Source organism: Puntigrus tetrazona, chromosome 19, assembly GCF_018831695.1.
Source record: "Puntigrus tetrazona isolate hp1 chromosome 19, ASM1883169v1, whole genome shotgun sequence".
Classification (NCBI taxonomy): Eukaryota; Metazoa; Chordata; class Actinopteri; order Cypriniformes; family Cyprinidae; genus Puntigrus; species Puntigrus tetrazona.
This window is the reverse complement of record NC_056717.1, coordinates 13,333,755-13,350,118: the sequence shown is the minus strand read 5'-3', so window position 1 is coordinate 13,350,118 and position 16,364 is coordinate 13,333,755. Positions and strand designations below refer to the sequence as shown.

Genomic DNA, 16,364 nt, shown 5'->3' with positions numbered 1-16,364 from the left:
AAATGATAAGCATCACAGTAATGCATGATAAAAACACCTCGCCAGTAAGGACACAAAAATCAGAAACACAGAAATTTTGTACCTTTATTTTGTAATAGATGTAAGCATAGCCTGTTTGTGCTGCATGCTGTTAGTATACGTGTGCATATTTGAGCTAAAAGTTTGCAGTTTACACCCAAAAGGGGTTTTTGCATTTTGCATAAAACCATGCCTGACGCACACATTCAGTTTAAACCTCATGATAGGAAGGGGGAGTGTCTTTAGGTTTCATCTTGAGAGCCTCATCATAAGATGGCAGCTTCACCTGTTAGTCAAGAACACAGTAAATAGTAGATAAATTATTATTAGTATTAAATACCTATAGCTGATTTATTTGTGTTAAACAATCTTTCCAAAAAACTGGGTAGTGACTTTGGAGGTTTATAATATATATATATATATATATATATATATATATATATATATAAAAAAATATATTATATGTCATAAAACAACATATAAAAGCGCTGTATCGTGAAACAGGAAAACAACTCCATTATAAATGCACTCACTGCAACAGTTTTTCCAGTATTAACATTGACGACAGCCATCCTTTCTGCTTTCAGGGCATAGAAACACTTCATTGACACATGAAGGACGTACACCTATACAGAAAACACAGGGATGTTAGTACAGCCCAAATGCACCGAATTATTCTAAACATATAAATGAACACACACGTATATGCAAAAACCATCCAGAGGGGAGTTTAATTTCCCTCTACCTTTTCCGAAATCCATCTCGAGGACAGAACACACTTTATGACTGGCTCTATACATGGGGTTCATTCCTCAAATCTCTTTTACATTCCCTCTTCCACAGCTAAAAAAGCTTTGCTTTAGACTGTACAAATCAGTCCCGCAGACAAAACAACAGTGTGTGTGTGAATATAGGTGTATTTGTGTTTGCAGTTCATTTTTTTAGGATGATTACATGTCATCATATATCATATATCTATTATCACTAGTGTATATATATATATATATATATATATATATATATATATAACAATAATAATAAATGTTTCTTGAGCAGCAAATCAGCATATTAAAATGATTTTTAAAGACTAATGACTTCTGAAGATTCAGCTTAAAAAAAATAAACATTTTTAGAGTAAAGTTATTTAAAAATGTACTAATGATAATAATAATTTATTTTTATAGCAACTTTTAAGACCCTAATATTTACATATTACTGAAAGTAACTATTATTAATAAGTAATTCATAATAACATAGTATTATTCTTTTTTTTTAACAAATAAATGTAGCCTTGGTAAGCATAAGAGACTTTCAATTTCAATCTTCATTAATGTAGTGTATCCATTTGAAAGTTTCAATAAAAATGTATTTATTGATCAAAGTAATAAATGCATACAAATGTGTAAAAATTAATTAAATTAAATTAAATAGCCTATGTATTTAAATATATTTAACAAATACATTACATGTATCTAAAACATGTTTTCTGGTTTAAATATAATTTAGAATGCCAGTTCTTCAATGTAGTATGAGACTTTTGTCACACACACTTATTTATACCTTCAGCAGTATTTCCAGCATAAAGAGAACCGAGTACCACATGGTAAACTGGCCGATTTCCTCTTCATTCAACCTGTCGACTTTCTTCTGACTTTTCTGTTACAAACATGAAATGGGAAGAATTATGTTGCAACTGAAATCTGAATAGCCATGCAGTTGTCATGAAGTCAACATTTAGTTTTGTGTTAATGTATGTTATGTTTCTCACTACAGCTTGCAGCATGTCTCTGTAGTTGTGGGTCCCCGGCAGACCCAAGGCTCCAGCAAACAGGGACAGAAAACTCAGACTCAGCTCCACAAACATCATCAGCACAAAAGGCAGCACAAACATCGGTCCCTTATACACAGAGACACACAAGAGATTCATTTTCTTTCGATCAATCACACTCCATATAGAAAAGGGTAAGAAATTAATAGCAAAAAAATAAATAAAAAATCCCCTTGTTATAGATCGATCAGATCTGAAATGTGTAGTTTGGAGAGAGCGCTACGACTCCGTGTTTCACCACCTTCATAAATATTGAGACAAGCTCTCTTTCTGGAAGCTGGGTAAATATTGGCGTCGGCTGGAGACTTGAAAATCTAAGGTGCACGCTCACACACACTAAACCACTGCTTGTGCACGCTTACACACGCACATGCATAAACATCCAATAAAACAAAAACAGACCAGACTTATTTAAAAGGTTTAACCACACAGATCGTTACAGTACAAATTTAGTATGTATATTTATCTTCAGTGGCACAGGTTATTATTGTTCTTGTAAACTCCCCAATGAGTATTTATTAGAGTTAGTTATTTGCTTTGCTCAATACGGTGCGCATTCAAACAGCACCCAAAAACTCATTGTATAATGCTCAGGGCATAAATATTCCACGTTAAATTCAATAGTTTTTGTAAGAAAATACTATAAACTAATATTTAGTGTGATAAAACGGTCTTAAACTGTCTTCTGTCTTAAATCTTATTATTTTATTGTATTAGTATGCTTGAGAAGATTTAAATTAACACAGTATGGTCTTTTATAAGCTGAAGTATTTTTAAAAAAGCAGACAAAACCAAGCAAAACAGTTTTGTGAAAATATATATATTTTTTTGCATTATATATGTAACTACCAATTGTGTATACATTGCGCATACATACACACATATATGTATATATATATATATATATATATATATATATATATATATATATATATATATATATATATATATATATATATATATATATATATATATATATATACACATACATATACAGATATGTATACACATATATACATATAACTAGTGTATAACTAATGTATCAAACTAATGTTTTACTGTGTTTTTGCCTCACATTTCCATTCATTTATGCTTAGAGCATAGATGGAAACTGTATTTTTCTGCCAGTGAAAATAAACACGAACACAATACCTTGCGTTTAGAGAAAAGGACCAGCACAGCAGAGATGGACATCAGAACCAGCATCAGAATATCAGTGCTGATGTCAACTGAAAAGAAAGAAAGAGAGACAATTTTCATAGCATTCAATGTAATATCTTAAATTACTTCTATTTAATCTAATGTTATTTTATACTGAACGATGTTCATCAAATGCCACATTCTAAAAAAAAAAAAAAGACTTTTTTTCAGTTTATACAAAATACTTTTTTGAGGGTGTGAAATTAGGAAAATCATAAGAACAATGTAACTTTTGAAGCCCATTTATTGTCTGAATGGAGTGAACTCACAGACACGCTGACCTTTGGTAGCCTTTGATTCATGATAGAGGGCAGAAAATGCCTCTTTATCCAGTGAAACCATTAGAATGATGCCCACCAGTTTCAGCACGTTACCAGTCTAGAGAGACGTGCACACACACACACACAGAGGGTACAGATGAAATGAATGTGACCGAGTGAATTCATAAAGGTAAACGTGTGTCTCATTTTGTGTGTATTCTGGCAGCCGGTGTGTTTGGTCTCTCTCCTCCAAGCCAACACCAACAGAACAAGTTACACGAGAACAGCGGTTCATTCAGAAAAACCTGTAAAAGTGTAAATGACATAACATGGACACAACCTCCTCCCTCAACTAGATATCCTATGGAAGCTTAAATCCAGTCCAGCTGACAGAGGGTTTCCTGTAAACGTATTTATTCCTAAACCGATGATGCTCACATTAACATAGCGTGGTTTAAGCAACCATAAAAGCTTTATAATAATCTAACTCAAATTGTAACGTTGCTTTTCCGCTCGTTTTCTGCCAGATCGTAAACTAAAATTGTTTCTTGGTAGTCAATGTATGCAGTCGGTACATTTAGTATCTCTCATTATCCGTCTTATCTGTTGGTTGCTAAATAAATATCAGTTTCAGATAAAAAGATGGCAAGTGCTGTACAACAAACACGGTGTTAAAAAGAACAGTCAACACTGAATGTCAATCTGCGGCTCAGTAACTGCCTGGGACTTCAAAATGGCACCAGCTTCCTGTAAATGCACAAACTTCTCCATTTAGGTTTTACACAAACAGCAACAAAATGGATGTGCTGTCTTAGCAGAATACAAAACCTTAAATATTTACTCTAGGAAGTATAAAGGTCCCTTAGAACTACTCTGCCTGATATGTTCTACTAACAAACAATTACAAAGATTGGATTCGAACAGGAAGGCAGTACAGATTATAATTGTAAGTATATAAACGCATTGTGTACAATGTCGGCATGTGGTTGTATATGTTTGCATGAAGCCGTTACCAGATATAAGACAGCAAATGAGATGGTCGCAGTGGTGACATGGCAGCAGAGGGTGCGTGTTCCAGACATCTTTCTCTTCGTCTCTTTCACAATGATACAAACAAGCTGAAACACTTAGAAACTGTCACATATCCACCCTGTCACTAACACATATGCACATGTAAGTTCCTGTGCGGCGGTCACGGCTTCCTGTATACTTTCTGAGAACCTCTTGATTATTTCAGTTATTATCTTTGGCTGATTTGAATGATTTGTCCATTTCGGAGGGTATTTCAGCCTTTATGTTAAATTCTGTAAAAAAGGATTTCTGGTGAACATAAGCACAAGCCTACAAATGGATGAAATACTGCGGAGAGGAAATGACATATTTAAACAGACATATTTATGGCCAAACACACACCACCATGCAGGCGACGAAACCACGCTTTTCTTTGACACTAACTGTTGAAAAAGTGACTGTTCAAATCTAACAAACAGAAATATTTTTTAAAAATCCACTTAATTCTAATTGCATTCAGTAGTTATTAAATTGCACTTTTTGCACAAACTGTCCCTTAAACCTTTTTGGTGACCTCTGAATAAACGTGAATTCCTCGCTTAACATGACCTGAGTTTGCATTTCCAGTCATTTAACTTGCAAGCATTAAGAGGTCGAACTAACAAGCAAACATGCCACAGACGTTTACTTTTATCTTGCATCTTTTCTCCCCGTATCTGAAAGCAACCAGAGACAGGAAGTGTAAGGGATCTAGAGCATGCTTTTACGTGTGTGTGAGGTTATATTAACGCCGCAGAGGTTTGTGGTATCTTTTTAAATGATACTTGTGCTAATACAGCTTGAAAAAGATCTTGACTTGCCCCTAATTAATTCCACAGTAGTTGAGTAAATCTACGGAGAAAGAGAGTAAGCATATGTAGTGATGAGAGCAGTAAGGAGGTGAGCAGAAACAGCTTAAAAAAAAACCTCAACTAAGATCAGTGCTCTTGTGAAACAGCGCTCTCTTGTGGCAAATGCCAGTCTCTCTTATAGGTGCCCTCACACTTTGCTTCAACCAAAAGGAGGGACTGAACATGAAAGCTTGTCCTGTGCCCTCTGATTCCTGTTTGTGTCACTGACCGTGGGTAATGCATTTACTAAATCATGGGAAGATGTAAAACAAGAAACGAAAAATCTTCAACGAAAGAGCATTTTAATAGCTCCCGCACACCACAACAAAAAAACAGAAGACAAACATGTAAAGAAAAGAAAATATCGCTCACGGATCTTCACAGCCAGTACCCTGAAAGACAACGCAAAGATTTATCAGTAATATTAGGCAACAACGCAAAAAGCTATATTCAAGTATTAAGACTCATTTAAATGTCATTTAAAATGCAAATAAAAATTAAATAACGTGTAATTAAATTATAATACATTAAATTCACTTAAATGTATACAATTATTTCTTAAACAATGAGTTATTGTATTATTACTAAGATACTTAGTATTTATTATTATTATTATTATTATTATTTCACTTTTTGTTTGAGTTATTTTAGTTACCTAATACTGCTTTGACACTTAGCTGAAGTCTTTTAATTACGTTTTTCACATTTGTTTTATTGTTAATGCTTATTTAATTTTAATTTACCAAAAATGTGTTTTATTTAACTATAATTATACCAATTCAACACCAATACAATATAAATATTCCCTGCCTATATTTAAAAATTAAATAGTGTATTTTATTAATTTTTTGCATTTATTTTCTACTAACATTTTTCCCCAGCACTCCCTGTCAGATCCCTGACACTATTTTGAAAACCCCTGATGTATTCCTCAAAAAAAAAAATTATTACTCGTACTGTTGCGATTACGCACAAACATGCGCATATATACTCTCTATACACACAGTACATCACCTGCTGTTGTTAAAAGTTGATCGGTGAGAAATCGCAGTGAAAATTAGGCTCTGCCTCACTGACTCTGATTGGCTGGCCGTGGCCCATGTCTTCAGACTCTACTTTGACACTGGGCAGCAGGGGGTCAGTGGGTTTGGGTAGGCTGGGCTGCGGCGGAGCTCCTTCCAGTTGAATGTAGTGCTGCTGGGGCAGGAGCTGGGAGTATTGGCTCTCGTGAGACTGTGATGATAACTGTGGTCGAAATACTGCCTGTGTATACTGACCCGACTGACCGTACATGTCAGTTGTCCAAGGGTAGGCCTGAAACGCTTCATAGAAACATACAGGTTGCTACTTTAATACTACTTAAAGTTTCCAAAGGTGTAATGTGTAAAGGCTTACCGTGAACTCCTGACTGTAGCAGCATCTGGCTGCTGGTTTGAGGCTGGAGATACGCATGTCCGCTGCTGGTATATGCAGGCAGAGTGTTGCTGGTTCCTGTGCTGAGGGGCAGATAAGCAGCGCTGCTGTTCTCTGTGGGGTTGGGTGTGAGGTAAGGAGAGGGAGTCAGGTACGACAGGTGCGAGTACTGGGGCAATATTGTGCTGGACTGTTGGGCCATAAGACAGCTGGACTTTTGGGGTAACAGAGCGTTGGCTTGCTGAGGTAGGAGACTATTTGTTTGCTGAGATAAGGTGTTAGACGGTTGTGGAAATGTGTTGAGCTGGAAATTTAGAGCATTGTTCTGTGCAGCAGACGTCATGTAATCCAGCTTGACAGAGGTGCCCAAACCATCATAGTCAAACCTGCGAACAGAAAAGAACACATTTGAGAAAATGTATTACGTGACATTAAACAATTGAGGTGATATTTGCAGACGTAGTGTTGGGCCTTCACAGCTTTGCAGTGACAAAGAACTAGAACAAATTCATTTGCAGCGACAGCTGGGTGATAAGCATGGGTCCAGCGATTCTCAAATAAAATTTACACAAACAAACAGTAAGGTGCGTTATGTATAATAAAAAACCAATTGTAATAAAGGATAATAGCATTAACAACAGTAATAATAAATTGTACTCATTTAAATTAATATGTTAATTAATATTATAATAATTTATTTAAATATGCATTTAGATATAAAATAGCAATAATAATAATAAACCTGTCTCAAAAATTGTTGGCAGTCTGAATATGTTTTTTTTTTAATTATTGAAATAATAATCTTGTTCATTTTATGATGCAATTTGCAAACATATAATTTTCCCATCACAATAATCATTTTTTATAAGTTAAAAATGTCCATGTCAAAATAAAAATACTTTTTTTTTTTTGTTTTAACAGCATCATAGTCAGATTTTTCTTATGCTCAACAAGGCTGCATTTACTGAAAAACATTAAAATATTTTCCTTGATAGCAAAGCTGAAATTTCAGCAGTCTTCGGTACGACATGATCACGCACAAATCATTTTAAAGCTGATCTAGTGCTCAGGAAATTGAAAACAGTTGTGATGCTACAGCATTTATAACAGCATTTGCATAATATCCTTACCATCACTTTCAATCAATTTATAGCACACATCCTATACTTCACCAGACTTATGATGCTAATATCTAATATTCTGGCCAATGACACCAAGTACCAATCTAATCAATCGTTCTGCTGCAGGAACACCTACTACTGTTACTGTACTACAGACCTCACCTCTGAAAATGACTATCACTAAATACACTCTGTGCTGACGTCTAGTGGTCAACAAAGCAACTGCAGGGGATGAGAGTAACCTACTTTGATACTAACCCTGTGTCAGTCTGCAAACTCAGCGGCGTTGTGTCTGCGGAGCTGGGCTCGCTGTGTTCAGGTGTGTCAAGCAGCAGGGACACGGTGTGAGTAGGTGGGTTGTAAGCCGTGATAAGAGGCAAGGAAGCACGCCGTATCGGAGGAGGACTGTGCATAGGAGGGGGCATGTACTCCAAAAAACCTCCTTGAGACACACAAGGTGCCACATCGACACAGGCTGGACCTGAGCACGGAAAATTGCATTTGTTTAAAAGAAAACAAACAAACAGGTGTCCGTGTTTTGAATGTGTCTGCATTTTCAATTTAAATTACATAGTTTAATTAAATGCGTTAAATCCTATAGTCCTTAGGTTAACTACAGGGTTTAATCCCTAATGCATAATTGAATTAAACAGCTTAAGCCTTAAAATATAGCTTCATTAAACTGTTTAGGTGTATGTGACCTGGTGGACTGGTGCAGCTGGTCCGGATGGTGCTGTAGGGAGGAAGTGTGTTTCCAGGCTTAGCATGTTGAGATGTAACAGCAGGAGCTGTGAAAACTGTTGGCCTGCGCACACACGAAAGGACTGTATAAGTGATTATATGCATTGCATCACATAGTATGTATGCTGCATTGCATCAGTGGGGACACTTGCCTGTTGACCTGGACACAAGATTGACCTTGACTAGCAGGAGGCTTTTTTGCCGTGCCTTTTGCGGTTTTTCTCCACTTGGCTCGACGGTTCTGAAACCACACCTGATGAGAGGATCAGAGGACAATTATTGACACTTGCATGCATTTAGATTTATTCAATGTGAGCCTAAGAAGTAGATGTGAACACTGACCATGATTCTCTGGGGCGTAACACCAATGGAGGCAGCGATCTCCTTTCTCTTGTCTCCATCAGGGTAATGATCGTCCTGAAACACACGCTCCAGCTCCTCCAACTGATCTATATATATATATATATATATATATATATATATATATATATATATATATATATATATATATATATATATATACACACACAGTTTTTGCTGCTACATTTTGTCCTTGTACAAACTCATACAGCATAATTTATATGTAACAATAACACTTCTATTTAACAAGGGTTGCATTAAATTGTTCAAAAGTAACCGTAAATACATACAAAAGATTTCTATTTCAAATGAATGCTGTTTTTTCTCTATTGATCAAAGAATTGATATGCACGTTCTCTCACCGGTGCTGTAGAAGGTGCGAGTTTTCTTCTTCGGAGGCATGAGAGGAGCATCCATGCTGATGGAGGGTAAAGCCTGACTGCTGCTTTCTCCACCAACTGAGGCCAAAGGTATAAGAGGGGCCACTCTGTTGGCGAAGCGGGTGTAGCGGCGAGTGCTGTACACCTGCCGGAGCGTCACCTCCAGCTGTCCTGTGGGTACATCGGCCCTGCTTTCGTAGGGCCGCTTGCCCAAGCACGGGGCCTCCAGCTGGGCCTGTGGTGGGAGGTGAGGCTGAAGTAGAGACTGGGGCTGAAAGGGCAGTACTGTGGCATTTTGAGGGGGCAATGTGATAGATAACGGTCTGAGTGGGGATTTTACAAGGGTCTGCTGGGGGAGATCTGAAGATTTGGAGGTACATAACAAAAGGTCTTCGTTCATGCATCTTTCCACCGACTGATCACACACCATCACCAGGTCTATGGTGCAGTCCGGGCCCATCTGCAAAATACAGTCATCCTCCAGAGACGGGACCAGCAAGTCACTTGTCTCTGCATCATTATCATCAACTGTCTTTGTTTCATCATTTTTGAAATCGAATGTACTTTCGCGCTCATCTTTGTTATATTTTCCATCTGTTTCTACATTATCCACTTTCTTTTTTGTCTCTTCGTCCTCATCTATGCCTTTTTCACTTTTCTGTGTGACATCTTCAGCTTTGGTTTCTTCCTTGTTTGCCCTATCTTCAGTCTCTTGACCTAATGTCCAGTCCTCCTCGGTTATTTTCTCTGGTTTCACCTCAGCATCACTCCTAAACCCCTGTGGCTCCTTGTCTTCCGCTTCTTCTCCGTTACCGTTTTTTACTCTCTCACTCTCATGCTCGCCGTTTCTGTATCTACAGTACCCTCTTTGCTCGTCCTCTTCACACAGAGGACACGGACCATCTGTAAATATGACAGGGCTTGAAAAAATAAAAACCTTCCCAGAAAAGAATGCTTGTAATGTTAACAAACAAACTTGCAATGAATGAAATCTACTTCAGTTCAGAACTGATTCATGGCATAGAAAGGAGCCTTATTATCTGCCTGCAATATAAAACTCTCAGGTTTTCATTACAAAAGGGCTAGTTCCCCTAAAATACGATCATTTAATTAGACACAATTGTTACCTTAACAAATATTGGTAATTATACTGTTTTGTTTACCGCCGAAGAAGAAGATGAAATATGTCTTTGTTTTTTTATGCCCCTCAGAAGAAAGTCTAATGGGTTTGAAACGAGATGAGTTTTTGGGTGAACTATCCCTTTAATTGGGTGACATGGCACACCTTTCATAATATAAACTCTTATTTTCTAGATTTAATTTTTTAATTTAATTTCTAATTTTTTTTCTGTCATGACATTTTTGACCTCTGCAAACTGTCTTCGTGTTGCATTCTACAGTTTTTCAAAGAACGTTAACCTTTTTTATTTAAAGAGCGTGTGGTGGGAACAATAGAAAAATATAATTGCCAGAGATTTGTCATCCAATTAATGGTATAAACATTTCTTAGAGTTGTGAGACGTGACTTTTTCTCGCCTTGCGTATTTACCGCTAATTAGAGAATAAATTGAACCTCCGCCCTGAGTATCAAACCATCAGACCTGTTATCCGTCTAGAAATTAGACCAATTAGACAATTATCGGTGTCAAAAACAATGAGTCAATCAACTAATTTACAACAAATCACCCACCGTAATCACCGGCAAACAAGGCATCTTCGGCCATCGTGTCGCGCACGCACAGACCTCTATCTGTAATCTAGATATGAAAGTGATTGAGCTCGAGTGAAGCGCTAACTCTGGCCTGAGTATTGATTGATAACCTGTAGACGCTGCTCAGGTTACATCACGTGACGGGCGTGTTTCCGTCAGCTTCACTGTCACTTTTACAATCATGCGCGCTTGACCTTCAGTGATGTTCACCTAATTTCACCGGTCTAAGACAGGGTTGTGTCCAGCGACATCTTAACATCTAGACTTAAATGTGATATGTAGATTAAACGAAGTAATAAAAAAAACAGTAGCCTATAAAGAAATATATATGCATAAAGACTGATATACGGTTTATATATATATATATATATATATATATATATATATATATATATATATATATATATATATATATATATATATATATAAATTAGAAATTATTAATTGACTCATCTGACTTTATGTTTCTTTGTGAAATTGCTTTACAAGGTCAAACTTAATTTAACTTAAACTTAATTAAAACGTTCATATAGCCCACTCTTTATATAAAGGTTCAGTTCAAAGAATAAAAGTTCACAAACAAACTAAAAACTAGGTCTGCAGCTGTGGGTATATTCCAGTGTCGTTTTATTATTTTAGGTACTGTTACAGTTGTTTATATATTTTACATTTTCCTGTCATTTTTATTTTTTTTTATGTCAGTATAGTTTTGTTTACTGTTTTAGTTTTGCTACTTTTAGTTCAAGTTCATCTGAATAAAGAGGATAAATATTGCCTTGATGAACTGATATGGCCAATGTGCACCGTCAGTACTACGTCATATTCGTCATCAGCAGGGCTCGCGCAGCCCGTCCGTGTCCGTAATGCCGTGTCATACTACTCTTACTACTTCTGCAGTGTTCAGTACGTATGCTGTGAACAGGATTCTGTACGCACGGAATACCCGGATGACCTGCTATATTTGCCAGAATCTGCTAAATATAACTCAAGTCCACTGAAAACAGTACAGAAGCTGTGTTCGAAATAGCATGCTACCATACAACTACTACTATAACGCAGTATGCTGTGTGAATACTTGTGCATTTTCTGTATGCTCGAAATGCCCGGATTACCTTTGACGTATGCGCAACGCGCTCCGTGTGACTTTCATCTTCAAACGCGTGAGTGAACTTTTATATGTGCATAGCGTATAGTTTCCGATCAAGTCAAATTACCTCACCTTTATCTGTATAGTGCTTTATACGGTAGTCTACTGATTGTTTCAAAGATAGTAAATAATAATAATCATAATATTCCAGTACAATAATATATTTATAAAACGCTTAGCCTATATAAAAGTAACACTTAAAAATGCAAACCAGATTTAATTATGCTAAAAAAAAAAAGTAATGGATTTTATTTACTCTAAGTACAAATTTAGAAAAAATTTTTAGCAGAAACTCTTTATTTAACTCCGCCCACCAACGACTGGCTGCGATGAACAGCACTGAAAAAAGTAGCGAGACGTCTTTCTTTTGTCAAACTTTTCCTTACATACCAGAAATGCAGAAAGGCATTTATCTTCAATAAACACTTTAGCAGATATTTGAAAAGTTGAAATAATACGCCTTGGTAATAATACAGTGTTATCAGATGTGCTGAGCTGTAGGTTTTTGTCCAAACTGGCATTCGTCTAATTCTTGCACTCAGTATTATTGCATATTATTTTATAATGTACTACAGTACTGAAGTATAAATGTCTGCCACCTAACTATCACACACCTATTGCTAAAAAAAATGCTATTTTAGTGTAAACAGAATTCGATATTTGCATATTTAGTGTAACTAGAATATAGGCCCTTTTTCCAATTAGTGTCACTGCAAAAAATGTAATTATTCAGTTAAAAACAGCTCATTGCTTATTCACTTCTGTCAAATATGTCAAGTTGATTAATTATGAGTTAAATTGGGCAATATTGCACTGATTACTACTGTGAGCCTTATTAACAAGCCTTTGTAAACGAACTGTAAGTGTTTGTAAGGTAACTGAATTAATAGGATACCTGATTGGCAGACATCACAGAGCAAAAGTGTGCGTTTATCAGTTTTCTTTTTGCAATCAAAATGATCCCCCTGACCTAACCCTACTCCTAAACCTTACTATAACGTCAGCCAATCAGGTAACATGGTGTAAAAACACCCTGATTTGGTTACTTGCCCACAGAGACTAATTATTATAGTACTATATGGCTGATGTCGCTTCTAGTTCATACATGATAGCAAATGAACTTAAATCAAGCACATTGCATTGTAGGATGCAGAATTATACTTATTATACATAGGCTACAGTACATTAAGAGTATTATAATACTATATTATTCCACCATATATAGCCAGCTTTAACAAATTAAATCACAGCAGCTACAGAGATAACCAATCAGGTTTTATTTAGAATAGAGTGGCATATTAGTGACAGAACTTGCCTCTTTATACACAAATCAACCAATGAGAAAAAAAAAAAAAAAAGGAAAACAAAACAAGTTCTTTAAAAAAATGTGCATGTATAAAACCACGCTGGGCGACCGTCAGACCAGGACCATGCCGGTCTGTGATTGGCACACAGACACAGGAAGGCCCGCCTCATATTTGGCTATGAATAGAAAGAGTGACAGGTTACAGGTAAAAATGAGTAGAAAAGACCGTAATGCAAACTCAAAGCTCCACTGACGTCCGTAACGTTAACGCACGGTGACCTCCAGACGCTCCAGAATGGACAGGTGCATGTTTGTTGTCGGGAGGTGGGGGCTTCACAAGGACACGTGAATGTGTTGCTCACAAGATTAGACTGTGGTGGGGTGAAAGCTGTGAATGATCAAAATATTAAACCTCCAGCACCAACAGCTCGATTTGTACAAAAAATGTTAAACAATCATCACGTCTTAATACCTGAATTTCACATACTAATTGTAGGCTTGCAACTAAATGTTTAGCATGTAAGCAATTGATTAACATTATTCAAGTCGATATTCCAATTAGACACTAATGATTGCTGAGGTTTTGTGAGCATTGATCGTTAAAGCCAGTCTCTTAGACACAACTGAAGACAAATCCTGAACTAAAACACACGTTTTTGTAACTAAGGTTATCGGTTCACTTTTAATTGCCATTTACATCTGTTTTTTTTTTTTAATAATTAAAAACATAAGCTTCATAATTATTTTCTGGATAATTAAAAATACCAATAATCGCGATATATTTAGTTGTTGTAAATGAAAAAGCTGCAAATTACTTTCTATATTTCGTTTGGTCTATATAGTCTATGTCAAAGTCTCAAGGTTAAAATGCTTCGTGTTTCTCATCGTTTAATGTAAAAAGTGACGTAATTATGCAAACATTTACAAGTCTTTATTTTACATACGCTGCTGCCATTCTTTAGACATCTACCAGATGGTGTACTTGTTCAGTAGACTGAATATTACAGAACAGACAGCCAAGTAAAAAAAAATGTGAGTATCGGTCAAAGAAACCCCCAAATATCGGTCAAACCGATTATCGGTCTGTAACTTTTATTCAGTGTCCAGGAGACTGGCCCTTACTGTAGTTGTTTAATTAAAGGTGTGCTGTGATGGGTCAGAAATCACTCTAGATCTATTTACAAGGCCGAGGCTGTGATGCTATGTAACATGTTTTGTGTGTTTGTGCAATTGTCAGTGTCACATAGCAATTTAAGTGCAGGGAGAGAAGAATATGTCCCCACAACGGAAGAACTACTGGGTAGGGAAACACACTTGCAGATGCATCGAAACAAGCCAATATTCACACATACATACTCGCGCACACTGTCAGGACACGATCATACAGAGTACAATATTCAAGCTACAGGTACTGTTGCACAGGTGTGACATTACAATCGTAGACTGAAGTACAAGCACCCCGTATGGGTCTCAAGATTTCCCCCACCTGCCTAAAATATTCCATTGAGGACAGCGTGGCGTCTTGAATGTGCTCTAGTACACACACTCAGTTGGATATGCTCGAGTGTAAAAAAAAATAAAATCATCACCATGCATTCCAAACGCATGATTTATGATATAACAGGAAGCGTTATTTGATGTCACGTTTCAGTGTTATGGCAGCTTTACCCTCAGCGATACGTTTATAAACGGGCATGGGTGTAATTCTCCATTGCTGTGGATATAAAAAGGAAATTTCGGGGACGGAGTGCTGGCACCGTGCACGAACCGTCCCAGAGCTGGATGTACTACGTTTACGTGATCAGATATTTAAAATGATATGTTGTTAAGACGAATCGTCATCGTTTTGCTAACTTCTTGTGCTACAGCTGCGAGTAACACTGACATCACACCACATGACATGTCACATACATTCGGAGCATGTCAACCACAGAGACTGTTGTTGAAAGCTTGTTATTGCTAATTCATGCATTTCTAGTCATTTAGTTTTTTATGAATTAAATGTATCCTGTCATAAACGTAAAAAAAAAACTAACAAAAAAACACAATAACAGAGGAAAAAGTGACTGCAATTTTGACAGTCAACGAAAATCGCACTACTTAAAGGCTTTCAGCTCAGATATCTTTTTGTTAGACGAGCTATTTTTCTTAAAACCCATTAGGTTTCCGTTCGCCGACCCCCTAATCGCACAGGTTCCTACAACATCCGTCTTGAGCGTGACCGTCCATCGGGGCTGTTTGTGTGGCATGTATGCAAGTGGAAATGTATCCGTCTGTGAGTGAATGTGGCGGTGAGAGAGACTAACCTTGTGCTTTCGAAATAAAAACCAGACGCTTGACTAATGCCCGGTGAAATACTAATAAACCTGAGCAAAGGTTTCAGCATTTCTCCAGGTTAAATTGACAAAAACTGGATAACGATATAGCATATGTGTCTGTGTGTGTTTAATTTTTTTTTTACTACAATAGCATGGTTAAAAGCTTGACAAAAATAAAAAGTCGAGTTGATATTTACACCGATAAAACCTTACTGCACAGCTAAATAGATAATATCCTTCACTACGAATATTATGATCACCATTTTCCTTCCATTCAGAGCTGCTGATATATTATTGATTATTACTAATGATTACTAAAGTCTTTATACAGAGCAGAGGAGAGGCTATTCCTCTGATTCTATGCATGCGCTCCCTCACAGCAAACCTTCAGTGTTTTTAAATGTGCTGTGTTCGTGTTTCGAGCTCCCTGCTCCAAACGGACGGGTACCGTCGTGCTGACACACGCTCTCACCAGCAGAGGGAGTCTGGCCGAGTGTGTGCACCTGTGCGCGTGTGTACGTGAACGTGAGTCTAGGCCGGGGTCACAAGGGCACCTTAGACATACAATCGCACACATATGCGCAAGCGCACACACACACGCTCGCTCTGCTCGAGCTCTGTTTCTAGCACCAGGGAAATGGAAGGCACCACACAACGCTG

At 37.0% G+C, this 16,364-nt stretch overlaps 2 protein-coding genes across 5 annotated transcripts; both read right to left on the bottom strand.

The window, feature by feature from the left end:
- Nucleotides 1–70: 70 nt before the first annotated feature.
- On the bottom strand, nucleotides 71–4,528 carry LOC122323745 (lysosomal-associated transmembrane protein 5). 2 transcript variants are annotated; one of them, XM_043217836.1, is made up of 7 exons: nucleotides 4,320–4,528; nucleotides 3,316–3,424; nucleotides 2,999–3,075; nucleotides 1,787–1,915; nucleotides 1,579–1,674; nucleotides 552–644; nucleotides 71–304 (listed from the first exon to the last, which is right to left on the bottom strand). In XM_043217836.1, the coding sequence occupies exons 1-7, from the start codon at nucleotides 4,386–4,388 to the stop codon at nucleotides 230–232; spliced, it is 648 nt and encodes a 215-aa protein (XP_043073771.1). In that variant the 5' UTR covers nucleotides 4,389–4,528; the 3' UTR covers nucleotides 71–229. The 2 variants fall into 2 exon arrangements, with proteins under 2 accessions (XP_043073771.1, XP_043073772.1); XM_043217837.1 differs by having other exon boundaries at nucleotides 3,328–3,424.
- Nucleotides 4,529–4,672: 144 nt separating this feature from the next.
- On the bottom strand, nucleotides 4,673–11,055 carry LOC122323742. 3 transcript variants are annotated; one of them, XM_043217831.1, is made up of 9 exons: nucleotides 10,913–11,055; nucleotides 9,205–10,125; nucleotides 8,825–8,931; nucleotides 8,635–8,735; nucleotides 8,443–8,546; nucleotides 8,000–8,222; nucleotides 6,603–7,006; nucleotides 6,222–6,529; nucleotides 4,673–5,599 (listed from the first exon to the last, which is right to left on the bottom strand). In XM_043217831.1, exons 1-8 carry the CDS (start codon nucleotides 10,944–10,946, stop codon nucleotides 6,231–6,233), a joined length of 2,193 nt encoding a protein of 730 aa, XP_043073766.1. In that variant the 5' UTR covers nucleotides 10,947–11,055; the 3' UTR covers nucleotides 4,673–5,599; nucleotides 6,222–6,230. The 3 variants fall into 3 exon arrangements, with proteins under 3 accessions (XP_043073766.1, XP_043073767.1, XP_043073768.1); XM_043217832.1 differs by lacking the exon at nucleotides 4,673–5,599 and having other exon boundaries at nucleotides 6,227–6,416; nucleotides 6,485–6,529; XM_043217833.1 differs by lacking the exon at nucleotides 4,673–5,599 and having other exon boundaries at nucleotides 6,227–6,401; nucleotides 6,485–6,529.
- Nucleotides 11,056–16,364: the final 5,309 nt, after the last annotated feature.

Excerpts from the sequence above, each read along its gene's own strand:
- LOC122323745 (XM_043217836.1), bottom strand. The coding sequence starts at position 4,388 with ATGTCTGGAACACGCACCCTCTGCTGCCATGTCACCACTGCGACCATC. Across the intron at positions 3,076-3,315 it reads TACCAAAGGTCAGCGTGTCT|TTGACATCAGCACTGATATT; the intron begins GTGAGTTCACTC and ends CTTTCTTTTCAG. Across the intron at positions 645-1,578 it reads TGCTGGAAATACTGCTGAAG|GTGTACGTCCTTCATGTGTC; the intron begins GTATAAATAAGT and ends TTTTCTGTATAG.
- LOC122323742 (XM_043217831.1), bottom strand. The coding sequence starts at position 10,946 with ATGGCCGAAGATGCCTTGTTTGCCGGTGATTACG. Across the intron at positions 10,126-10,912 it reads CTTGTTTGCCGGTGATTACG|ATGGTCCGTGTCCTCTGTGT; the intron begins GTGGGTGATTTG and ends TCATATTTACAG. Across the intron at positions 7,007-7,999 it reads AGTTTGCAGACTGACACAGG|GTTTGACTATGATGGTTTGG; the intron begins GTTAGTATCAAA and ends TTCTGTTCGCAG.